This window comes from Rissa tridactyla, chromosome 4 (genome assembly GCF_028500815.1).
Source record: "Rissa tridactyla isolate bRisTri1 chromosome 4, bRisTri1.patW.cur.20221130, whole genome shotgun sequence".
Taxonomy (NCBI): domain Eukaryota; kingdom Metazoa; phylum Chordata; class Aves; order Charadriiformes; family Laridae; genus Rissa; species Rissa tridactyla.
Window position 1 is genome coordinate 16,864,686 of NC_071469.1, and position 23,963 is coordinate 16,888,648.

The window sequence follows — 23,963 nt, forward strand, 5'->3', positions numbered from 1 at the left end:
AGGGAAGAGGATATAGGTAAAAACCAAGACACCCATGAAGAACTGAACAGAGAAAATCCCCAAAGCAAATTAAGCACCAGGTGGTCTGGGAAAACAAAGCCATTCATCAGTTGGGGCCAGAGAAGTTAGGACTAAACTGGTGACATGTTTCATTACTTCAGGAACCTCTTCTAGCTTTAATTTCATCCCACAAAGCCTGTTAAGCATGAGATGCCAAAGGCTTTTTGGATCCCTAGGCTCACAGAAAAAGAAATAAACTTTTCCGTATGTATTTCAAGTGGTAAGAAAAGGTTATCCAATGGGATGACTAAACTGCAGTTCTGTCTTGTTGAACTAAAATGTTATTTCAAATAAATTACAACTGAGGGAAATGTAATTTTTTTTTTTCTAAACCTGAGTAAAATAATATTGCTTCCAGAGGGATAGAGCATTACTGGCTGGATTAAGATAACAATTCAATGTAGAATCACGCTCCACCTGAACAGAATATATTTGCTTTGAAATAATGACTGATTACAACTATTAAGATACATTAAAAAGTCTCAAGGGAATTCAAAACAAGGTAAGATTTCATGCCTTCAAAACAAGGTGCTCGTAGGACACTGATTAAATGCTAATTTGCAGTATGATTTCAAAAAAATATTACTTTTTTTAGGAGCACAAGAGTGTGCAAGTGTTGCTCTTTCAAAGGAAAGGCAGATGGGCTCACTTCGATGCATGTTCATTTACCTCTTTGGAAGTGGGTCACAGCACTGGCTGAGGAGAAGAGTCCCTGGTATTTACCTCCACCTGTCGAAGCAGTAAACCCTTCCACAGGAGACAGCAATCGAGGAGGTTCAGATTCTTTACATGGGGGGAAAAGAGAATCCAAGAAAGATGCTGCTTATGAAACACCACAGTCCAAATGGAAGAGATTAAAGGCAACCAGCACAGTGGCATATGTCATCATTCTGATGCATGTACCTCCAAATATATATTATGTCACAAACCTAACCTGCAGGAGACATCGACGATTTTCAGATCTTTTCTGAATGCTTAAGTGACTCCATTAATTTTCCCATACATTCTTGCTGGCCGCATGAGAACAGGAAAACAATTCTTGGAGAACATTCAGCCTAATGCTGTTGTGTGTGACAGCTCAGAGGAAACCAGCAGAAAACAATTCTGAAAAATCTTCCATGAAGTAAACCAATGAGAAATAGCAGTAAAATGTTTAATGCTTGAAATTTATTGTATACATACTCTGCAAAACTTATATGCGTTTGGTGTGTGCAAAAGTATACACTTTCTTGACAGCACCAGAAAACAGTTAAGCTATGTACGGGTTTAACCTGATTTGTCACATTGTGTAAAAAGACATTGTGCACAAATGATATCCCCAAAGAAAAAAAAAATCATTGGCTAAAACTAGAAGCACCCTTATTTACACACTAACACTTTAATATTGCATCACACCCACTCACCAAAATAAATAGAAGTACATTCATCACAATTTAAACACCAGTCTCTCCATATATTTATTTTCTTTCTGACATGTTTTGGTCTCCAGAAATATGCTATATCTAGAAATATGCATCAGCTACTAGATTATGTTACAAAATGCAAAAAAAATAGAAAATTCGTTTTCCTGGACAATATTTTGGGCTTTACACAAAAATAAATCCAGATTTCCATAGAGATCTCATATACTTCTTGAAAGATTTTTATTTTAAAGCACAGCACAGAGTTGCACACTAAGGCTTCCTGTGATATGCAAAACCCTGGCCTCCAAAAGACATCGCTGTAAAGTGAAATACAGCTCAAGTGTAAATACAAGACATTTTCAAAAAGTAGTCATCAATAGAAAGTGCCCTTCATTTGATTTAGCATTAGCAGTAAAGAAGTAGCTACTGTAATTGTGCAATCAAAGCCAGACCTGGAAGGGTTTTATGAAAAGTACGTCATTTCACACTATCAAGTTTAAGGATATAGAATCTGAGATAGCAGAAACCGACCAACCTTTTTATACTCCTACATTCATCATTTTTTTGACACAATTTAGTAAAAAAGGCACATTGTCAAACAGTGAATTAAAAATCTAAAAACCAAACCAGAATTGCATTAAATACAATTAAATCATTAGCTTAACATCAGATCCTCATAAACCAATATAAGCATTCTTCCAGTTTTTCTTAACTTCACATTCAGATGCACTTTGGACAAGTACTTCAGTACTCTTGTTAAATTAATACTATTCATCTGGCAAACAGTAAGCATGTTTTTGGATACAAGGTCAGGAATTAAAAACCAAAAATTTAGTTCCTTCCTAGCCGGTTTACAAATATGCAGCAAATCCAAACACATTAAAACCCAAACATTTGTACAAAATTTGAAAGCCATTAGCATCCCATGCCAATTATGAGAAAGTACTTCTTGACTGTAAAATTACAAATGTGTCCTTGAATAATTTTTCATATGAAATAGAAAAAATTTAAGCAGTGATCACTGTGTGAAGAAACAATTATAGAGTGTCTTAGGGAGGCTAGCAGAGTACATCCAGTCACCATCTAAAAGACAAATAACAAAGTGCTTTACAGACTATGAAATTTAACTGATCTTGCATGGTTAGATAACCAGAAAGTGATTAAATAAATCAGGTTTTATTTAACCTATATTTATCTGAAATGCAGATTTAATTCCCAACTGAACCAATTCTGAATTAATATATTTCTTTTGCTTCATAAGAGACCTTTTTTTTTTTCCCCAACCAGACAGGAAGTTGCTCACTGTTGGGTTGACAGACCTAGAGTCATTCACCAGCTAAAAAAAGAAATTACAGAGTGAAAAAATCCAGTAACTTGATCATGGTCCCAGCGTTCGTTGTCTCAAATGGCTAATTCTAGGAACTACAACAAAAAATTTTAGGTGGTCCCAATGAAGCGGAGTGAATACAACACACTTCTAGACAAGCAGTGAGGTTACACTATCTTGCATGGTCTCAAGTGCATGCACTGAGAAACAGGTTTTGTTAGTTAACACAGAAAGCTAAAAATACAGAGGAGCAACAATGGTATCTTCATCTGGGCTCCCTGTCCGCTAATACTGAATTAGGTTACAAAATTTATCCCAATAGCTTACTCATGTCAGTGTTTTACTGAGACAGTGAAATGCTACACCATTAACAGAAAACATCTCGGAAAGGCAAATGTGTTTTTTCTTACATTAAGAGTCAGATGTTTAAAATTCAGCAGCTTCCAAGATTGTTCCTTACAGGTTGCTACCGGAACTGCTTCCTAGAAGCAGCACTGTTAAGAATAGCCCCCTGACAGGAAAGATTCCTTTGTCGTTTTTCTACAAGGTAATTTTTGTTTTTTATTCCTTTAGTTCTGCCCCTGCCCCAACAAACACCCAAAGCCCTTGTTGTACTTTTCCAATTATTTCTAGCATTAAAATATAACAGCCTTAGCAGCTGAAGCCAGAGGTACTATCAATGGAGTCCTGGAGCTCGAGGCAAGCTGAGTAGTGCGATACTGGTGAGCTTTGAAGGGCAGCCTGGGGAAATCAAAGGAGATGCAACACCAGATTTGAGCTTCAGACTCTCAGTAAAACTCCTGCAGACTTACATTGACCTGTGCTGATTGTAAACAAATTCAGTTACTGAAAGAAACAGTCTTTAAGTGCATAGTTAGAAATAGTGTGCAAATATGGGCATTAAGGTAAGTAACTGAACTAACTCTCCTGCTATATGTAATATTTTAGATTTTTGGTTCGATGAAATTAATCGCAAGTATTAACTAGTTCACATGACGTTGTTAATATTGAACAGCTGCAAATACATTCTAACGAAACTTAGTTCTGATGTGCTTTCTAAATATAAGCCTAATTGGATAAATGACTGCTTCACATTTTAAATCATTTAACACATCGGATGTTTAATGCAAGAAAAAACATGTGCACCATACACAATTTGTAAAAGCAGCAGAAGCTGTTAAACAAATGTGAAGATTTACAGGGCAGGAAAAGAATTCCCAAGTATACACTTGAGCCCAAAAGCACAAGTTACATACAAACACTAGAAATTCCTGGTTTTGGGGTGCGTATTTATCATACTGAATTAGATTGGCATTGGAATTCCAGACACAGCAAAAGCCAACCTAACCTTTTGGCCATATCCATAGCTGTACAGTTTGCAAGTGACATGCACTTTTCTGTTGAGAAATTAAGAGGTTCAAATTATTTTTATGGGTCCTCAATTCTGAAAATATACAGTACTTTATTGCTGTGAACATCTGTGGCAATGGCTGAATTTACACCCAAACTGCTTCTGTACACAAGATAACATTTGAATACTTTGAGGCTCAAGTTGGGAGACAGAACAGGATATAGAGAATATTTTTTTTTTTTAGTCTCAAGAAATATCAGGGAACAAGAATGCTATTCCTTTCTTTCAAGTGAATGCAAAATTGGTTTACTGGTATATGGGCCCACACAGTTCCGAGTCAGTGCATAGCTAGTCAGTATTTCTGCTGGCATCTTGAACTGGTTAAATCAATGGAAACATTTATTAATTTTATTCCACTTAATATGCATTAGTGCATTAATGTCTTCATAAAAAACCAACCCTGGCAAGTATTAAAAATAAATATCTTATTTAGGACAAACTAAAGCCTTGCTTTTCAGTACTTCAATCCCTTTAAATATTCTTTTGCCCTCTAACAAGCAAATGGAAACTTAAGTAGAATAAGAGATGTATGAAGGCAGAGGGTAGCAGAAACATGAACAAGGTCAACACCAGAAGTAAGTTAACGTGTCCTCAGCTTCTTAGACTGTCTCTTGCGTTTTAATTCTTCTTCTTCCCGTCTCAATTCTTCTAAGTCCTCCTGAACACCAAGTCTCAAGCTGCCAAATAAAATGAAATGCTTTACATACTGCTACTCAAGAAACATGAAATTTGACTTCTACCCCTCTCCCCAAGAAAAGCAATCTTAAAATTACAGCTGATGTGAGCAAAATTTTTACATCAGTTCAACCATAAATTTTCTTCAACTATAGAAAGAATATAGCTTTAAGAAAAGAAATCAAGATTTTATCATTAGAATAAAATGTTTTGAGTAAAAAATTATTAAAAGCATGTTAAACAAATCAAGATTGTGAAGACAGCTGATTTTAATAGGAAAGGTCATTTTTTCCCCAAAAAGAAGCTGCTGAAAACACATCCATCAATTCCTGCCAATGTAACTCTTGCATACAAGTCATAAAAGGACTGACTCTCCTCAACTTCTGAGAGCCACCTAAACCTTTAACATTGGCAAGGGAGAGAATGGATATGTCAAACACTAGAGAAGCAAAAGAATTTATTCCAACTGCCTGGCCGGAGGCATGATTCAGGTAGCTACAAGCACAACATTGCTCCACCCTCAGTCCATCTAAGCTGCCATGACGCTGGTGAAAAGGCCCACGGAAGAGGCTCTGCTAACACAGCATGATTCTAGCTGCATCCCTGCATACATAATTTCTTCAGCTTCCTAGAAGTCAGTATGTTGAAAGTGATACTTAAAACAGTATCTGCAGCCACCGATCTCCTCTTCAATAAATAAGGGCTGGGTAACAGCCCTACATACATAGAAATATACACACAAAACGCACATATATAGATAAATAAATCTCCTTTTAGTCATCACACTAGCAGAATATTGTAATGTTTGGGACAAATTGAAGGATTTAGCATTTCAGCTGAAATTTAAAGTATTTAAAAAAATATTTTTCATCATAAGTTGGGGTTTTGTTTGCTTTTTTATTTTATTTTTTTTTTTTACAAGCAAAGTTTGTGATCCATCAGAATGAACATAAAAGATTTATTTACTGCACCCACCACTGGCTGGCTGAGTTTCATCTTTACCTATGCTTTCTTATCAGAAATGGTAAGGCTTATTTACCTCTGTCACAAAAAGCAGCAAATATCCACTCTAACATAGTCCCATGACTTGGGCAATAAACAAACTTCCCACTTTCTATCCAAGTTTAAATTCGTGCATACCTCCTAGCTTCTTCTTTCTGTTGCTCTCTCCAGCTGCTCTCCATGTAACGTAAGGCATAATCACTTTCATCTTTGTATCTGGAAATTAAATATTAGTTTTTAGCACACTAAAATACCATGCCAATGTACAGCTGAGTTATGAATTCACATCCCTTCTTAGAAAGAATAATTTCCTTGCCATACACAGAGTTTAATGTTTTTAAAAAAATATAAGCTACAAGCCTTTAAAATGCTTGCTTCCTTATACCTTATTGTCAGACAAGACACAAGTATTTAAATAAGCCAAATAAGAGCCTTCATTTTCCAGCAGTTCCTAGTCATACCAAGTTAGATCCTCTTACAGAGCAGCTAATGCTACTGCATTTAGCAGTTCATATTCGGGCAGCTACATTTGATGAATTCTAAAATACTGCAGACTGCTATAGAAAGCATTTTAAAATCCAATAATAGGAAAGAGTTGCTATGAATTATACAGGTGAGACATTGAAGAAGCTGTGTTGTTTTCCAACTGTGTCCTATTGCATCAAATTTTATTGCTCCCCAGAAGAGCATGGCAGGCAGTGTGAAAATTCAAGCTCCCTTCTGCACAGAAGCTGCTTTAATGCTTGTTAAATTTCTGCAATGCAAAACCATATTTGAATTATAGGATGGTTTAGGTTGGAAGGGGCCTTAAAGATCACCTAGTTCCAACCCCTCTGCCATGGGCAGGGACACCTCCCACTAGACCAGGCTGCTCAAAGCCCCATCCAGCCTGGCCTTGAACACTTCCAGGGATGGGGCATCCACAGCTTCTCTGGGCAACCTATTCCAGTGCCTCACCACCCTCACAGTAAAGAATTTCTTCCTAATATCCAATCTAAATCTACCCTCTTCCAGTTTAAAACAGTTACCCCTCACCCTATCACTACACTCCCTGACAAAGAGTCTCTCCCCACCTTTCCTTGTAGACCCTCTTTAAGTACTGAAAGGCCGCTATAAGGTCTCCCTGGAGCCTTCTCTTTTCCAGGCTCAACAGCCCCAACTCTCTCAGCCTGTCCTCATAGCTGAGGTGTTCCAGCCCTCTGATCATTTTCCATGGCCCTCCTCTGGGCCCACTCCAACAGGTCCATGTCCTTCTTATGTTGGGGGCTCCAATGCTGGACACAGTATACTGCACAGAATACTACGCAGGATACCAGCACTTCCCCTACTTCTAAAACATTTATTTGTTGAACTATATTAATTTCTGTTGTTCTGTTGTTTGTTCTGCAATATCTTAAAACTGACATTTTTCTTACCTTTTCCGGTCATAGCCAAATATTTCCCGAATATGTTTTGATATTTCTTCTTGGGGTTCCCCTTCATCTTCAATGAAGTCATCCATTTCAGAGTCATATTCATCATCATCATCATCTTCTATTTGTCTCTTGTAACTAATAGGTGGTCTTCCAAGACCTAAATGACAGGGGAGTAAAAAACCCATTAATTAGTAACATTAATATAATAGTACTTCTTGCTATACCTTGGGCTCAGCCATTTTATAGCTCTGGGCTTCAAGGTGGCAAATTTCTGCCTCAAGTTAACTAGCAATTCTCAGAAACTCAGTAAAAGGAAATACTTCCTGTAAGTTGTGCTACAGAAGATTACATATCAGTATCACCAACTGCATCCTGAGGAAACTACCAGAAAGCAGTCTGTATTCTTGTTCAGGGTTTTCTAGGCACTTATTTGCTGAAGTCCATGCTGATTGTTTCTGTTCAGAAATAATTTTTCAGAACTGCTTGCTTAGTGATAATCTGAATTTGCCAAAGATGTCAGTCACAGGTTTATTATGTGGTTTTAATTTTCCTGTACCACTTTAAGCATCTGTTATTTAAGACATTACGAATTTTTAAAGACTAGCCATAATTAAGCTATACAGGAAGAGAATCCTTCAATTCTTTTCCTTCTAACAGCATTTGTATATCAACATCCATCACAGGCTGCTTAGGTTTCTTTCATGTAATCTTCACATCCCAGGCCTATATTTCAAGGAATATGAGCATAGGTAAAAATAAACAAAAGTTTGCAAAGCAGAAAACCAGCATTCCATCATTAAACGCACTCTTTAAAAGGCAACTATGGTATTTTGTCCAAGTCTTCCTAATTGCATCTATAATTGTCAAAGACCATCAGTGTCCTCAACTCAGACATACATTAAAAATACAAAACAAATAACTAAGTGAAAGTTATTTGCTCTAGAACTTTATACCTTGTGGATGAAACACAGGTCTATGCCCTTGAAGAGATCTCATTCCATTTATCTGTCCATTGCTGGGTCTTGCGACTAGGTTTTTAGATGAAATAGTTTCAGATACAACAGTACACTTCGGTTTTACAGTTGTACCCAAGCCACTGCCTGGTCGCCCAGGTCCTGCACTTGGGCTGATGCCTGGCCTTCCTGGTCCTGTTCCCAAGCTGCTGCCTGGTCGCTTGGCTCCTGTGCTTGGACTGATTCCTGGCCTTCCTGGTCCTGTTCCCAAGCTGCTGCCTGGTCGCATAAGTCCAGTGCTTGGCCTAACTCCTGGCCTTCCTGGTCCCGTACCCGTGCTGCTGCCTGGTTGCCCAGGTCCTGCATTTGTGCTGATGCCTGGCCTTCCTGGTCCAGTGCCCAAGCTGCTGCCTGGTCGCCCAGGCCCCATGCTTGAGCTGCTGCCTGGTCGCCCAGGTCCTGTGCTTGAGCTGCCAGCCGGCCTTCCAGGTCCCATGCCTGAGCCACCACCCAGTCGCCCAGGTCCTGTGCTTGAGCTGCCAGCTGGCCTTCCAGGTCCTGCGGCTGAACCGCTGCCCAGTCGCCCAGGTCCTGGGCTTAAACCATTTCCCGGCCTTCCAGGTCCCACGCCAGAATTGCTGCTTGATCGCCCAGGTCCTGCACTTGAACCCCCACCTGGATGTCCAGGTCCTCCTTTTCCTAAGCTGCTTCCTGATCGTTTTGCATTGGAGCTGATTCCATGCTGAAGGGCTGCAGCATTTCCTGATTTTGTATGGGCAGACTTTTTTAGGCTGGATTCTTTAGCAGATGGTAGCCTCTGAGCCCCATTGGCCACTGGTTTTGAGGGTGGCACATGAGAGCTTGAGCCAGACTTTCCAGTACCATTGACAGGTGATTTACTATGACTGCTACCAGTAGAGCTTTTTAAGGAGCCATTTTGTGAGTTTTTTTCCTTTTGATCAAACCTGGAGGAAGATGATAACCGTGAGTGTTTTTCAGTCAATGCTGGTGCTTTGGATTTCTTATCCATACCACTTATAGAAGACGACAGACCGCTTTTTGTTGTGGAATGTTTATCTACTGAGCTTTTTTTAAGTTTTGCATTTACAGATTCTTTCTGAGAAGTCACTTTTTTTGAAGAACTGGATGTCCCTGGATTCTTAATCTCCTTCTCACTTTTCTTATGCATTTCTACTCTTTTGTTTTTTCGTCCCAAATACTCCATCTCTCTCAATTCTTCTGCTGTTCTGGGTCTCTCTTCTACCTTTTTCACTGCTTTTATTTCCACTGGTTCATATTGTTTTTTCTCAGCAAGCCTTAAGAGCTCTGCAAAGTTCAGAGGTGCTGGTGCAGTTTTGGGAGGCGCCTTTGGTTTCACTGCAACTTTGGATGGTTTCTCTTCATATTCTTGCTCATGCTCAGATTCAGTCTGACTGTATTCAAGTTGCTCAGTTTCATCTTCTGTTGCATACTCAGCCTCTGGGGCCTGAGCAACATTCTCAGAAGCTTTCCTCTTTTTAGGCTTCTCTTCAACAGGAATGCCATTATAGCCATAAAAATTATCCTTTGTTCGTGAGGCCATAGCTCTTGCCTTTCTGTCATGTTTTAGTTCAATACGTCTAGCCAAGAGTTCTTCTTTCTTTCTTCTTTCTTCCAGTGCTGTAAAAGAAAACCAGGAGAAAGTTATGCAAAAGCACTACTTTTTTTTTTCCCCAAAAAAATCTTCCAAACTGATAGACCATTTAGGACAGTAGTTTAAAGATATCTGGCTACCAACTATTCAAAATAGATCAGAAAGTGATCAGAGTTCTGCCAACAGGGCAAGCTAACCCACCTGAATCAGCTACTCCAACAAAGGCAAACAGTTAAGTGAAATGCTGCTTACCCAGCCATCTCTGGGTAATGAAAGGAGTTCCGAGACTGAGCAAGAGAATTTTGAGACTCTACGGAATTTACTATTAGATATTTAAGGGAAGATGAGGAAAGGGAGGGAACCAAAGCATATCGGGGGGGATAATAATTGGAAAACAGGCTGAGTGTATGGTATTGGGGTGTAGGGTAGAGACTGAAGCAGCCAGCCACAGATGAGCAAGCTGCTGGTCACCACATCTGTCTGGTAGAGCTCATGGCCCTATCTCCACAGTCTGTCCCTTATGAACTGTTTTTAGCTATTTTCTGCATAAGTATGCTCTCTATCTTGAATATGTGATCTGCCGACAAAATTCAGGCTGAACTAGCTGGTGAATAGGATAACATTTGAATGTCAGATACCGTAGAGACCAAGGGAGTAGGGGCCAAATATCAGAAAGACTCAGGAAAAACATCAATTCCTAGAAAATGGATTAGGCTACTCATGCTCTGTGTGCTCGTAAAGGTTCCATCCCCTGCCTATGTTATTCTGTTGTCAAGGACCACGACTGTATAGAGAGTGAATGCATGCCTATTTGAAATTCATGTTCAGTCTTGCTTCTGGCTGGACCTGGCAGCAGGGATAAGGAGTAGGCTTATGACTGGCCCAGGAGAGGAAGAATACCCTGGGCCATCCAGTCCATCAGATTTGATAACCTTTAACAAAACATTAACATTAGAAGCAATGCAGTATTAGTTTATTCTATAGACTATTTAAAGGAAATATAATACAGTAGAAAAACTGTGGCTCAAACAAAGCCTCTGCCATACAAATTTAAAATTCAGACTGCATTGATACACTAGATTAAGACACAACAGGAACTCTTACCATTTTTCTTCCCACCAATAAAGCTTTTCAAAGTTAAGTTACCAAAAGTCCAGATGAGTTCTTGCAATATCTCTTCACCTAAACTACTTCTCGATCTAAACCAGTAAATGCTAGTGTAGCTGAATAATATTTGGCTCCTTAAGAAAGCATGCAAACATCCCTAGTCCTTACTTAGTTCTGGCTTTCCCTCAGTATCAGTTCCAGAAACAGATGCAGAGCTGTATTTGCAAGGGCTTTGAATAAGGTGACAAAGTCTCAAAGAGTCAATTAAAGTCTCCCATAGGAAATATTTTTTACTGTTACCTTTTTTTCTTTTTTCTTCTTCTTGCCGTCTGAGAAATGCTTGCACTGCTGCAGACTCTACACCTTTGACTTTTGGAACCTTTTTGGGAGGACCAACAGCCAAACTGTACCTTTTCTGCAAAGAACAAAGAAATATGTCAAAAAGTTAAAGAATGTAAAAATCTTAAAGCTTTTAAAACTGAGGAGTTGCTTAACAGTCAAAATCATAGAATTGTCTAGGTTGGAAGGGACCTTTCAGATAGAGTCCAACCATCAACCTAACACTGACAAAAACCATCACTAAACATATTACTAAGCACTACATCTACCCATCTTTTAAATACTTCCAGGGATGATGATTCCACCATTTTCCTGGGTAGCCTGCTCCAATGCTTGATAACCTTTAAGTGTAAAAGTTTTTTCCTAATATCTAATCTAAACCTCCCCTGTGGTGCAACATGAGGCCACTTCCTCTTGTCCTATCACCTGTTACCTGGGAGAAGAGACTGACCCCCCACCTTGCTACAACCTCCTTTCAGGTAGTTTTAGAGAGCAATAAGGTCTCCCCTCAGCTTCCTTTTCTCCAGGCTAAACAAACCCAGCTCCCTCAGCTGCTCCTCAGGAGACTTGTTCTCCAGATCCCTCACCAGCGTTGTTGCCCTTCTCTGGACATGCTCCAGCACCTCAGTGTCTTTCTTGTAGCCAGGGGCCCAAAACTGGACACAGTACTCGAGGTGCTGCTTCACCAGTGCCAAATACAGGGGGAAGATCACTTCCCTAGCCCTGCCGGCCACACTGTTCCTGATATAGGCCAGGATGCTGTTGTTGTTCTTGGTCACCTGGGCACACTGCTGGCTCATATTCAGCTGGTTGTCGACCAACACACCCAGGTCCTTTTCCTCCAGGCATCTTTTCAGCCACTCTTCCTGAAGCCTGTAATGCTGCGTGGGGTTGTTGTGACCCAAGTGCAGGACCCAGCACTTGGCCTTGTTGAATCTCATACCATTGGCCTCGGATCATCAATCCAGCTTGTCCAGGTCCCTCTGCAAAGCCTTTCTACCCTCAAGCAGGTTGACACTCCCACCTAACTTGGTGTCATCTGCAAACTTACAGAGGGTGCACTCAATCCCCTTGTCCAGATCACTGATGAAGATATTAAAGAGAACTGTTCCCATTACCAAGCCCTGGGGAACACCACTTGTGACTGTCTGCCAACTCCAGTCATGTAATTGACTTTAAGCACAGAATAAAGAAACAATGAATTCTGACTGAAGCTTCAAGTTGTGACAGATACACTTGTCTCCCAGCCATACTTTGATTCAGGCTGACTAAGGAACAACAGGCCTCACATCTTTGGAGTGAACTTAAGAGCTAGAAAGACCCTGGTTCACGTACAAGGGAGCGACGGTATCTTGAAAAATATTTTGAAAGGTGGGTTCAAAACCCAAAAGTGGAAGATAACTAAAGTACAGAACAAGATACCAGAGCTAAAACAAAGACATCTATCTTGTCTATACCATTGACCAACAGCCTATATATTGACTTCACCCTTTAATATTACCATTGGCATGGGCCAAAATTGAGCTCTCCCCGAACTGCATCTGGACTGCATGCCAGGTGACTTTCCCCTTGAGCCCAGACATTTCTCGAGGTTAGAGATTCTTTACCTGAGACTAAGAGATCCTTCCTTACCCAAGGTGGAGAGATCCCTTATCCATGACAGATCCTTGGTAAGTGATTGATAGCATGCTGAATTAATATTATTACTAATCCATGTAGCTACTCATTATTATAAACGTTGTACGGATAATTCCATTAGACATAAACTGTTGATCAAGTCCAAGACTATGATTGGATTCAGCCACACCTAGGCTCCAGAAGGAGTTTAGAAAGCAAGGGGGTCCACTCTGAATCTCATGACTCAATGGGAGGGTCCTCCTCACTCTTTGCGCCTCCAGTCTCTGTGTGAATCATTCTATTTTCCTTCATATGTATCTTCCATGCAGTAATTAGTAAGGTGAACTTTGCCATCACACTTACTGAACCTTGTCAAACCACTGGTAAAACTTTATTAAATTCCAAACTTATTGAACTCTGAAATTATTATTTTACTTCAGTAAAATATATTGCTGCTTCTCTCTTTTGAGTGAGGTACATTCCACTCATCTGTGACAAGAGCACACTTAGCTTTCCAAAGGAATGAACAGGAAACCAGAAGACAGGTAGGGAAACCAACAGAAATGAGTAAAATGCACTAGACTGAGAAGGAATGCAACAGATGTGTCAGTAATGGAATAAAAATATTTCAGTTCAGCCTTAACCTTCCACCAAGCAGGAAACAAAAGCAGACTACAGCACAAACTGCCAGAGTCCGTTCAATCCCAGACTGCATGTTTACAGGTCCATTAGGGCTTTCAGCATTTTTTTGTGGTCACCTATTTCAGTTTCAGGTTATTTTATCCAGTGAAAATGAATTGACTCAAAAAATGGAATTACTCCAAAAGTAAGTTGGAACTGACTTCACCAGCATAATTATGAGGTTGATCTAAAACCAGTGATATTTATTTTAGTTCCTGCTGGAGTGATCTTAAACAGAAAACTATTGCCCATCAATGAGTTAGTGATCCTGACTAGGCGCAGGTCTACACTCTACTATATATATATATATCACTTGAGACCACTGGATGAACTCCGCAGACTAATTGGGACAGAAAATGCAGCCCCTACTTGGCACCTGGCAGTCACACTACTTGCATGTGGTGTAACTTGCCTGGAGAAGAGAAGGCTTCAGAGAGACCTTATTGCAGCCTTTCAATAATTAAAGGGGGCTTATAAAAAAAACAGGGACAGATTTTTTTTAAGTAGGGCCTGTGGCAATAGGACAAGGAGAGCTGGACTAGATGACCTTTCAAGGTTCCTTCCGACCTAAAGCATTCTAGGATTCCAGGTCTCAGTATATCTTGAAGTTAAGCATCATGTTTTCATATAACAACCTTTTGCTTGGCAGTGGAAATGATACATAGAACTGTTTACTTCTAAGAACATCCTATAGAAGCTCTAAAGGCTACAATGCTGGTGATCCTCGCTACAGACAGATCTGCGCAGCTTGCCATGCCTAGATGTCTGTCCAGTGCTGTACAACTCGGGGTTCCAGCAGTTGAACAGATGTAAAGTTACCTATGCTATCCCCCTTTTGTCTTCCCCTGTTATCTCCAATAAATGTTATTTTAACCAGTATGTTAAGAATCTGAGTGCCTTTCTTACTGGGATCTATAATGAACACTTGCACTAGTGTGCTACACCTGTTCAAACATTACCTTTCATAAATGTACCGATTATCAGATTGGGCTTTATGATGATACAATGGAAAGAAACAAAGACTTTTTTGATCTTCCAACAAACAGACTAGAGAAGATAAACAAAGCAATGAGAAGGGCAGAGACACTTGCAAAGATAAATACAACAGAAGCCAGTTAAATCTAGAAACAGATGGAAAGCAGAAGAATACATTTAGGGAAAAAACCAAACCAACTCTATTTGTTGTTTAAGGGTTTTTTTTTGATTTCAGTAGTAAGCCAATAGATTATAACCTAAATGAAGATCTTTCTCATGGAAAGTAAAGATCCTCATCAAATGTAACAGCTGTGAAATACAGCTCAAAATAAAACCAATATTGCTAATTAAAAAACCCACACAAGACAGTATTCCCATAATTATATTCCTGTCCCCATATAGCCTTATGAAACTTAACTAAAAAAAGTAAATTAAAATATCTGGTAAAGATACCTACATCCAAATGTTTTAGAAGTAATAATCAGGCACAACGCCCTACAGATTTCAATATCATCCAGTGGGAGCCCATTCTAATTTCTAATTCATTGAAACAGCAGCACATGAATAAATCCTTAGATTAGATTAATTTCTAATACGCAAACCCATACATTATCTCGTATATATATGCATTAAGAAGCTAGGTTCAGAGACTTATTTTTAAAATGCAGCCAAAACTGGCTCCAAGAAAGGCAGCTATAATAACAGCTATTTGCCTCTAGTAATTTCTAAAATGACTAAAACAAAATTATAAAGATACACCATGCACATACATTGCAGTAGTAAAACCTGACATGTTGCCTCATCACATTAAAGACCTACTACGGTCAAGCTCATTTACCAAAATTCACCTCTGCACAAGAGTTCAGCACAATCTGAGAACTGATTTTATAAATCCTTATCACTTGGAGAAGCTCCCAACACTGAACAATTTTTGGTACTTACAATTGAAATCATTAGAATTGATCATCATAGCTAGGACTATTTAAAGGATAAGAAGATAGCTGGAGATGGGCTTCTCTCTTCTGGAAAACTGAGTTCCTTCCCTCCCCAATTTGTGTTTACACCAGAAGTATTCCAAGACCTAACTGTTCGGGAAACGTGAACCATGACGCAGTACCGCCTCTCAACTTTTGCTCAATTTTTGCTTTGGACCATGACTCAGTGGCCCAAAGTAATCTGGCATGCTCCATCTAAGTCAGAAGAGATGGAGAAGCAAAGCAAGTATCTTAGGAACAATTTGAGGTACTCTGTAGATTAGTAAAATGTCTATGTAAATTATCTTACTCACAAAGTTAAACATGTCGTGTTTTGCCATTGGTAACCTAATTTGGTAAAACTTGGTTTAATTATTCAATTTCTACACAGTTTTCAAAAACAGACAAAGCAGAGCATTTTCAAAACAGAGGATACCATTGGACTCAATCTTAAGGGTCTTTTCCAACCTAGACGATTCCATGATTCTGAAAGTTTTAGGCCTAAGGAGCATCTTTCAAAAACTGCCAAATAGCAGGGAGAAATGTAGCCTGATCTATCCTGTTAGGAAGCCTTATAAAGGATTAAAGTGATGGGGAAGCAGTTTTCAGGCTTTGTTTTTCTGCACTACAACCAACAGTCCTATCCAGGATCAGGTTTGTAGAGCAGCTTGACAGACATGCTGTTTTCTCACTGCCACTCAATGTGGCAAATTATGTGAAATTCAAGATACACGTCTTCCTATCTGTAGCATTTCCTGATATTGACTAACAACTGAAAACATAGCTAAACAATTCATAAGTGAATACCCATCTTCTGTACTATGAATCACAACTATTGTTGATAAAAGTTTTGTTCACCTTCATTTAGAAATAGCATAAAATAACCAGCTTACATTTAGTCTTTTTAAAAGCACTGAATCATGCACATGTTCCACAAACGCTGATAAAGTGTTTTACTTACAATGCAAATGAGCATGCGTCAGATTCCAGGTAAACTAGACAAAATAAGCCGGGGCATGTCACTACTTTATCATCCAAGCAGCAGCTGTGCTATTCTGGCTTTTTATAGCTATTGCCAAGTTGGTTAAATCAACAGAGAAACAGGCATGTTTAGCCATTAGGAGAGAGCAGGTCAAGCTGTTCTCAAAACACTGCACTACTCAAGTTGTAAACGCTGATTATCTCTCTGTGTAGAACCTGGTGACAGCTCTAACTGAATATTGCTGAGATACACAGTGGGCACTGCTTCACCCAAAGGAAAAAGCAAAGGCCATGGAAGTGCCTTCCTTCAGCTATGTACCCTCAAGAAATAACAAGTCTTTTCCTACCAGTGAGTAGTATTTCTCCTGAGGTTTTTCATTTTTTTTTTTTTTACTTCATCTCTGCAAACCTTGCCAAAACTACCTACCCAAATAACTGTCTCTCCCTGAATCTGACCAGCAGTACTTTGAGAGTATGGTGGAAAGAAAGTCCATTACAGGGCAAAATCTTGTTTTCAAGTTATAGTCAGAATAAACTGTTTCAGTGGGTTACAAAGTTACATGACTGACAAAGCAGCAGATTTTTCTCTGAAAACTATACCTCAAAACAAAAACATTACTTAAAGATTGGTATTAATATGTCAAATCAAACAAGCCACCAGGCTGTACCTGTCCATACGTTCACACACATGCACACTGACTTGTGAGATATGTATCACGTATAGTTTGTGTGCATATACATAAATAAATATATATAGAAATGTAAATAAAAACACTCTTTAAGTGCAGAGTGACAGTGTCTAGTGTCCAGCAGGCAAGCTCCAGGTCACAAGTTTAACTGTGCAATCTGCAACCGAGGTTTTGCTCTTCAATCACTGACTTCAGAGTGTGGCACATGATCCTGATACAGTTGCAGCTGTTTTGACATCAGCATTCAATTGCCAGATCTTGTGACTGTAAAACAGATTTTTATTGCAGGCTTTGTGGCATCCAAATGAAGCCCCAAAAGGCCTAGACCAAATAGTAGACCCAGACACAAGCAACAGAGGTAGTATTGCCTTTAACAATGATCAATATTTACACAGGTAGCAATGCAAGATATGAGCAATCAATTCTGCCAAACGTGATTCTCAAGTGGAGCCCCCGTGCAACTAATCATTTTGCTATAGGCTTGCACACACAATGCAAAGACAATTCCACTTGTGCTATCTGGTATGGGCACCCTGCAGAGGTTCTCACAGTTTGCTTGCTTGTTTTTCATGAGCAAGTTGTGACTCCTGTCCAGTGTCACAGTACTTTTCCTGTCCTTCCTTACCATTCATCAAGACATGTAGCCTTCTCCAATGGGAAGTCCCCATTTCCCCCTAAGTATTCTTCAGGGTATAACTTTCTGGTAACATCACTAATAGTTCATTCACCCAGTTAAGCCACACATACATCCTTATTTGTGTCAATCCTCTCGCAATGCCCTAATACTACTGATAATACTAATGCCCTAATACTAACAAAAGGCAGCTTTCCAAATTGATAAGTGCTCATCTGTGTTATCAGCCCAGAGGCCTTCGCTCTCACCCTGAACTTGTACTTCCAAGGCCTCTGCTACAGTCTCAGCACTGTCCACTCTGCAGACACCATGCTGGGGTTACCAGCACCACACTGCACCTAGACTTTCTTAGAATATGTGCATGTAATGCTTTCTCAACTACTGTTATTAATATCTAATTATGACAAAGTAAGCAGTAGTTACCAAGCACACTTAAATTTGTTTGATTCTCTTCAGGTTCTAACAATCCCTACCAAGAGAAAAGCTTTACTGATGAGTATTTTAACTATCAGCTCATACTGTTCTCATCTCCCAAAACCAATTTATCAGGGTCATACATTTTACTCCTAAAATTTTCTTAGGATTTTGCAATTGCTGTAACAAGACCCGACCTGAACAATTAGCTGAAAAAAATGCAGAAATTTCTTATGCTAAATCTTTCTTTATACAGTAAAAAAACAAACCAAAAAACACAACACAAAACCAACAAACAAAAACAACAAAAAACCCACACCAAAACACGGAACAAAACTAAAAAGCATACTTTATGCTTTCCTTTATGCAGTGGTATTGTGGTCCCCATTTTCATCTGCTTATGCAAAAAGAGACACCAGGAATAGGAAAAGCTGGAAGTTTTACACATTTTAGTCAGTGTTTACAAGCACCTGGAACTTAACTTTCAAGTTCAGTCAAGTTGAGAGTAAAAGCCCTCCTCACCCCTTGCCAGCTTTTTATATTGTATATCTTGCAGTTTGCCTCATGTGGATGCCAAAAGCATTTCTAGGTGCTGTTTTGAGACAAGTTTTAACCGCATAATAAATGAATGCGCACCAATCAAATAAGGAGTCTGATTCTATGACAGCACGCTACTTCACAGCCATTCTCCATATTTCTCTTGCCTATGGGCAATCATTCAGTAGTTTGTAATCACAACTTCACCAGCAGGCTCTGTAACATACAGGGTCCCCTGAACAAACTCCAGGATTTTGCTACTGTTTTACTTTGCAAATACTTAATTCCTGGTAGCTCCATGTATCTGTCAACTTTGCTGGAGGCTATTTCGTAATGATTCATACTCACTGTGTATCACTCTGACTTAAGACTTCAGCAAGCACTGACGTGGACAATACACTGTTTCAGTTTTGGGTCACCCCTCTGTGGTTAAATGCTATTCTGTATCAGGTTTGTACACCAAAGATTCATCCTCAGTTAAAAGGAGAAGGGAGTTATGCGAGATCATTTCTAATAAATTATTAATGACAATAGAAACAAGGTGAATTAGAAGAATGACTTTGTTCCAACTATACTCAGTATTTTTAAAATAATCTGCAATATAATTTCATACTTTTAAGAATATCTTCCATACAAACACCTGAAAGTGCTCCATCCCATCCATTATATCATGTAAAACTTGCAGCATAAGAGTATACCAGTTTCACCAAGAGGAGGAGTAAGAAAGTATTTAAATCTTACCAAAATCAGCATTAAATCTCATTAACTGGTACCATGTCTAATCAAAGCAAGACCACATGGGAAATCTAATGAACTGCTAATATGAAGACATGTAACAAGACACATACACACAATGCTGAAGCCCCTATGGAACATCATGTGAGAAAAACTGGGGCTCTATTAAGCAACTGCTATAAAGATTATTAGCAACACACCATTAATAGCTTATACACTAGTTCCTATATGCACTGTTTTGTTTAGAAACAAAACCGATGCAATTAGTAGGGTACCGAAAGGCTGATTTCAGCAGCATTCCTTTTGAATGTGGATTTCCATAGGGAGATGAACAAGCAGATCTGTTTTTACAGGGACATGATGCAATATCTGTTTTACACAGGTCCCTCTTTTATGATACAAGACCATATTATTCCTTAAATAGATTTTTTTCTATAGTTTCTCCTTTTGAGATATATACACTACTTGTGCATATTACTCTATTTTTCATTACAATAGGTGTGGAATATTTAGTTTAATGCACTGTAAAGTTTAAAATAAACTTTTCAAAGGGAAATTCGGGCCATATGCTGGTTAATGCAGGAACTAGCATTTCTGGAAACCTGTTAACTTTACATTCCAGTAAATTTTGTAATTATTCTGTATGGTATTTTTAACAAAAATATTTAAGATTAATTATATTCTTCTTGTATGAACATATTTTATGTACTAGTGTTAATCTAGTGGACTTACTTTGAAGTCGATTGATCAGAAAACCTCCACAGGCCTTCTTTTGAAGTCTAACAGCTGCAGATAACCTCAAGCAGTGCCAAGTGAAGCTCCACTTTTGCTCAGAGACTAAGATCAGCTTTACAGTTAAAAGCTGCACCACTAATGTGGCTAGAACAGCAGGAAACCAAACTGCTTCAGCTATGGATTGAATTGCACTCTCACTCCATGAGTTAGATCAGGTAAGCAAATCCTAATCCTGCCTTTTCTAAAAAAAGTAACAAAACCCTCATCCACTGCACAACAAGTAGGATTGCCTCCTTTCACCACCACACCTGCAATAGAGAACATGGCAGATATTTCATCAATTCATCACCATGGCTTATAACTATTTGTGACAAAAAATAGTGCTACAAAACATTAAAGCTGCATGAGAAAACTAAGAAGGTAAAAAGAAGTTTTAACTATCTAAAGTAAGAACTACAACAACCCAATGACAATTTAGTGGAACAGATTGTTTTAAGAGTCATAAAACAAGCATTTAAATATCTTATTTATATATTTGATATTTTCACATTTATGTTACAAACCATAATTCTATGTAGAGTCAGAGACAAACTAAATCATGCTAAGTGTTAAAGAGTACATTTTTATAAGATTTTTAAAACACGATGGAATCTGATGAATTACGCATATCTACCATGTGGTTGATCCGTATTATCAACTGGTCACAATGTTAGTGAACATTACCAAAGTTTTACTAGTGATACAGAGAGACTGAGATACTTTAGATTCTTGAGTGTCTTCATTTCATTAGCATCAGATCTAAAGATTACACTTTTTCTCTTTTTCCTATAGTTTATGCTAAAAACAACTACCCTCTCATTTACACTGGTTTAAGCAACCTAAGCGTAGAAACAGAACCCTGGCACCTGGTTAAAGAACGAACAGGAAAAGTGTTTCCCTAACTGGTGGCTACCAAAGAGAAAATATTTTTTTATCCAAATAAGCACATATGACTTATAATTCCTGCCAAAGGAATGAAACCAGGTACACTAATACACCAAAAGGCCACAGGCTCTTCCTACTGCCAGACTTCATTCAGCTGATGAAGTGGGTTATTTCGTACTGAATCAACATAAAACTGATAGCTTGAGTTAAAATACAAACTGCTGAAGTACAGACTCCAGAATAAATTCATAATAAACAAAACGCCTTTCACCAAACATCCCCATGCAGTTGTTACAGGCTATTCCTTCACAATGGATACAAAGTATTGGACAATGCACCACATTCATCCAAAACTTGTCATTCTTTGTCTCCGACCCGCATTTGAGACGTGGCAGACTTCTGTTTCCAGGGCAAACAAAAGGACTTATCCGACTTTTAACCACAACCACTGCCTTCCGCTGCAACACCGCTTTTGCTCTCAGAAGCCCGGTATTTTCGGCAAACCCCGGCTGCCCTTTCCCAGCTCCGAGCGGGCCGGGACCTGTTGACAGGAGCCTCGATTCGCCCTCCCTCCCCGCCCCGCACACAGACGCTCCTCCAACCCCCAAAATGACCTACCTCCAGACGGCGAGGCCAAAGGCCCGGCCGGGCAGGCCCGCAAACCGGCCTCCTCGGGTGGGGGCCGAGGCAAGAGGCCGAAGCGAGACCCTTAACACTCCGTGAGGGGAGCGCGGGGACCCTGCACGACTCGGTCCCCTCCCGGGGGGGTCTCAACGGCTGTAACGGCCGCGGCCTCGCGCTTACACCCCCCCCCCCCCCTCGCAACAGTCCCAGCCCCCCCCGGGCTCACCGGCACCGAGTTCAGCCCTTGCTGCTCCGAGGCCATGACGAGAATATTGCGGAAATCCATGGCTGCCTCGGGGACGGGGGAAGGTGAGGCGGCCGCCCTGCTCCCCCCCGCTCCCCTCCGCGCCCGGCAGAGGCGACACCGCCCGCTCGCGCGCCCGCCCCTCCGCTCCGCACCGCTGGGCTCCGCTCGCTTCCGGCCGCCGCCGCCTACCCTTTATATCACCTCGCCTCGCGCCGGCGTCACGCCGTCCGCGCGTCACTTCCCCTGTGACGAGCGCCTCGCGGCCGCTGGGGAAGGCCGGAGGCGGAGGGGTGGTGGCAGCGGCGCCTCCTCCTCCTCCTCCTCCTGCCTGTCAGCCCCCGGGGAGCCACGGGGGGCGGCGGCGGTCTAATAAAGGGAGGCCGGGGCTGCCTTCGCCCTGCCTGCAGCTGTGGGGCCCGGTTGTGTCACCTGGGGCTTCCCCCGGCTGCGGTCTGGCGCGCCTCAGCGTCACCCGGAGAAACACCTTACCAGGCTCCGGCTTTAACATAGAGTCGCGTCAACAAATCGAATTAAATTGCTGTTTATTATTATTTTAAGAGCAGCTGGTGCTGTTTCGGTGGCGGTGAGGGGACACCTGCCCCCATCCCTCGCCTTCCTGAGGTCAGCTGCACCCACCAGCGATCCTGTAGCAAGGGAGGAGTGTGTATCGGATCCAGTTTCTGGAGCCGTCTCTCTTGGCTTATCAAGGCTTGAAAAGCGGTGCTTGGCTTCTAGGGCTGTCACAGGTCTCCCAGGAGCAATGCTGACCTTCGGAGTGGCCAAATAAAACACTCTGTGTGTGTATGTGTGTGTGTGTGTGTGTGTTCAAATATTTTTCCAAGTCTCTGACAACCCGGAAAATTGTGCAAGAACACCAGCTGGCTGAAGACTCTTCCCTTGCTTCACTTGTCATCTCTTTTCCTATTAACTGTTAGCTGAGATCCATCTGACAAAAATTCGTCTGCTCCACACTGCTTCTCATAGAAAGCTGGGTGCTGAAAAGATGCATCCTTCCCTTCCCTTCCCTTCCCTTCCCTTCCCTTCCCCTCCCCCTCCCCCTTCTTTTACATAAAGTATTCTTTAATGTTGATGTTACTAGACAACTCTTCTCTTTCAGTTCCTCCAGGTTCCTGCCTTTTCCAGTCTCCTTTTGCCTCTTTCCTGCCCTCACTTTTATTTTTTCTGTATCTGAAATTCCTTTCTGGATGTAGCTATAAGCCACATTGCAGCCTTATATAAAGATGCCCAGTGTTGCCCTAACTGAGGGGAGGAACATACAGTTTATTTGAGTGAGGTACTGCGCCAGTTCACTCGCAGAGCTTTTGTAGTTCTTGAACTACAGGAGATACGAAGCTGTTTCTGTGCTGCTTGCTCTAGTATTTCTTCCTGGCTCTGTGCAGAGGAGTCACTCCTGATCTCCCACTGCTTTCTCCTGGGCCACGGTCCTGATTTAATCCCTTGTCCTGTAAGACAAGGAATATTGTCCCTGTCCTTCTCTTCTGCTTTTAATTCTCGTCTCCATAAGGCACTGCACTGAGTTTTTACTTCTGACTCAGACCTACATCACCTCTTCTGGTTTCCGCCCTCATTATATTATTACTTTCTTTAAATTTTCAGTTCAAGTATTTTTTTTTAATTTTAAGACTTTCTAGTCAGTCTCTCTTCACAGGCAGTGTGGTTCACCATTTTTTCTCTTGTTTTTGACATTCTGTTACCCCCCGTTGGTACTGTTAAGAAGGGTATGATGTCACTTTCTGGTAGTCTTATCTGGCACCCCATCGCTGCTGTGGTGCTTCTTTAATCAGAATTTCCCTGCTCCGTCCTGTATTTCTTGTACCTCCACTGCTCTCTTCCTTGAGAAGCCTTTTAGT

General features: G+C 40.5%; 1 protein-coding gene across 1 annotated transcript; it reads right to left on the reverse strand.

Moving 5' to 3' along the window:
- Positions 1-1,179: 1,179 nt before the first annotated feature.
- On the reverse strand, positions 1,180-22,253 carry SPTY2D1 (SPT2 chromatin protein domain containing 1). The gene is made up of 6 exons (XM_054199660.1): positions 22,072-22,253; positions 11,287-11,401; positions 8,247-9,905; positions 7,294-7,450; positions 6,017-6,094; positions 1,180-4,878 (listed from the first exon to the last, which is right to left on the reverse strand). Exons 1-6 carry the CDS (start codon positions 22,129-22,131, stop codon positions 4,782-4,784), a joined length of 2,166 nt encoding a protein of 721 aa, XP_054055635.1. The 5' UTR covers positions 22,132-22,253; the 3' UTR covers positions 1,180-4,781.
- Between the last annotated feature and the right edge of the window lie 1,710 nt (positions 22,254-23,963).

Coding starts and splice junctions, on each gene's coding strand:
- SPTY2D1 (XM_054199660.1), bottom strand. CDS start 22,131: ATGGATTTCCGCAATATTCTCGTCATGGCCTCGGAGCAGCAAGGGCTG. Junction 7,451..8,246: donor ACCTGTGTTTCATCCACAAG/GTATAAAGTTCT, acceptor CCTGTCATTTAG/GTCTTGGAAGACCACCTATT. Junction 4,879..6,016: donor CAGAAAGAAGAAGCTAGGAG/GTATGCACGAAT, acceptor TTTATTTGGCAG/CTTGAGACTTGGTGTTCAGG.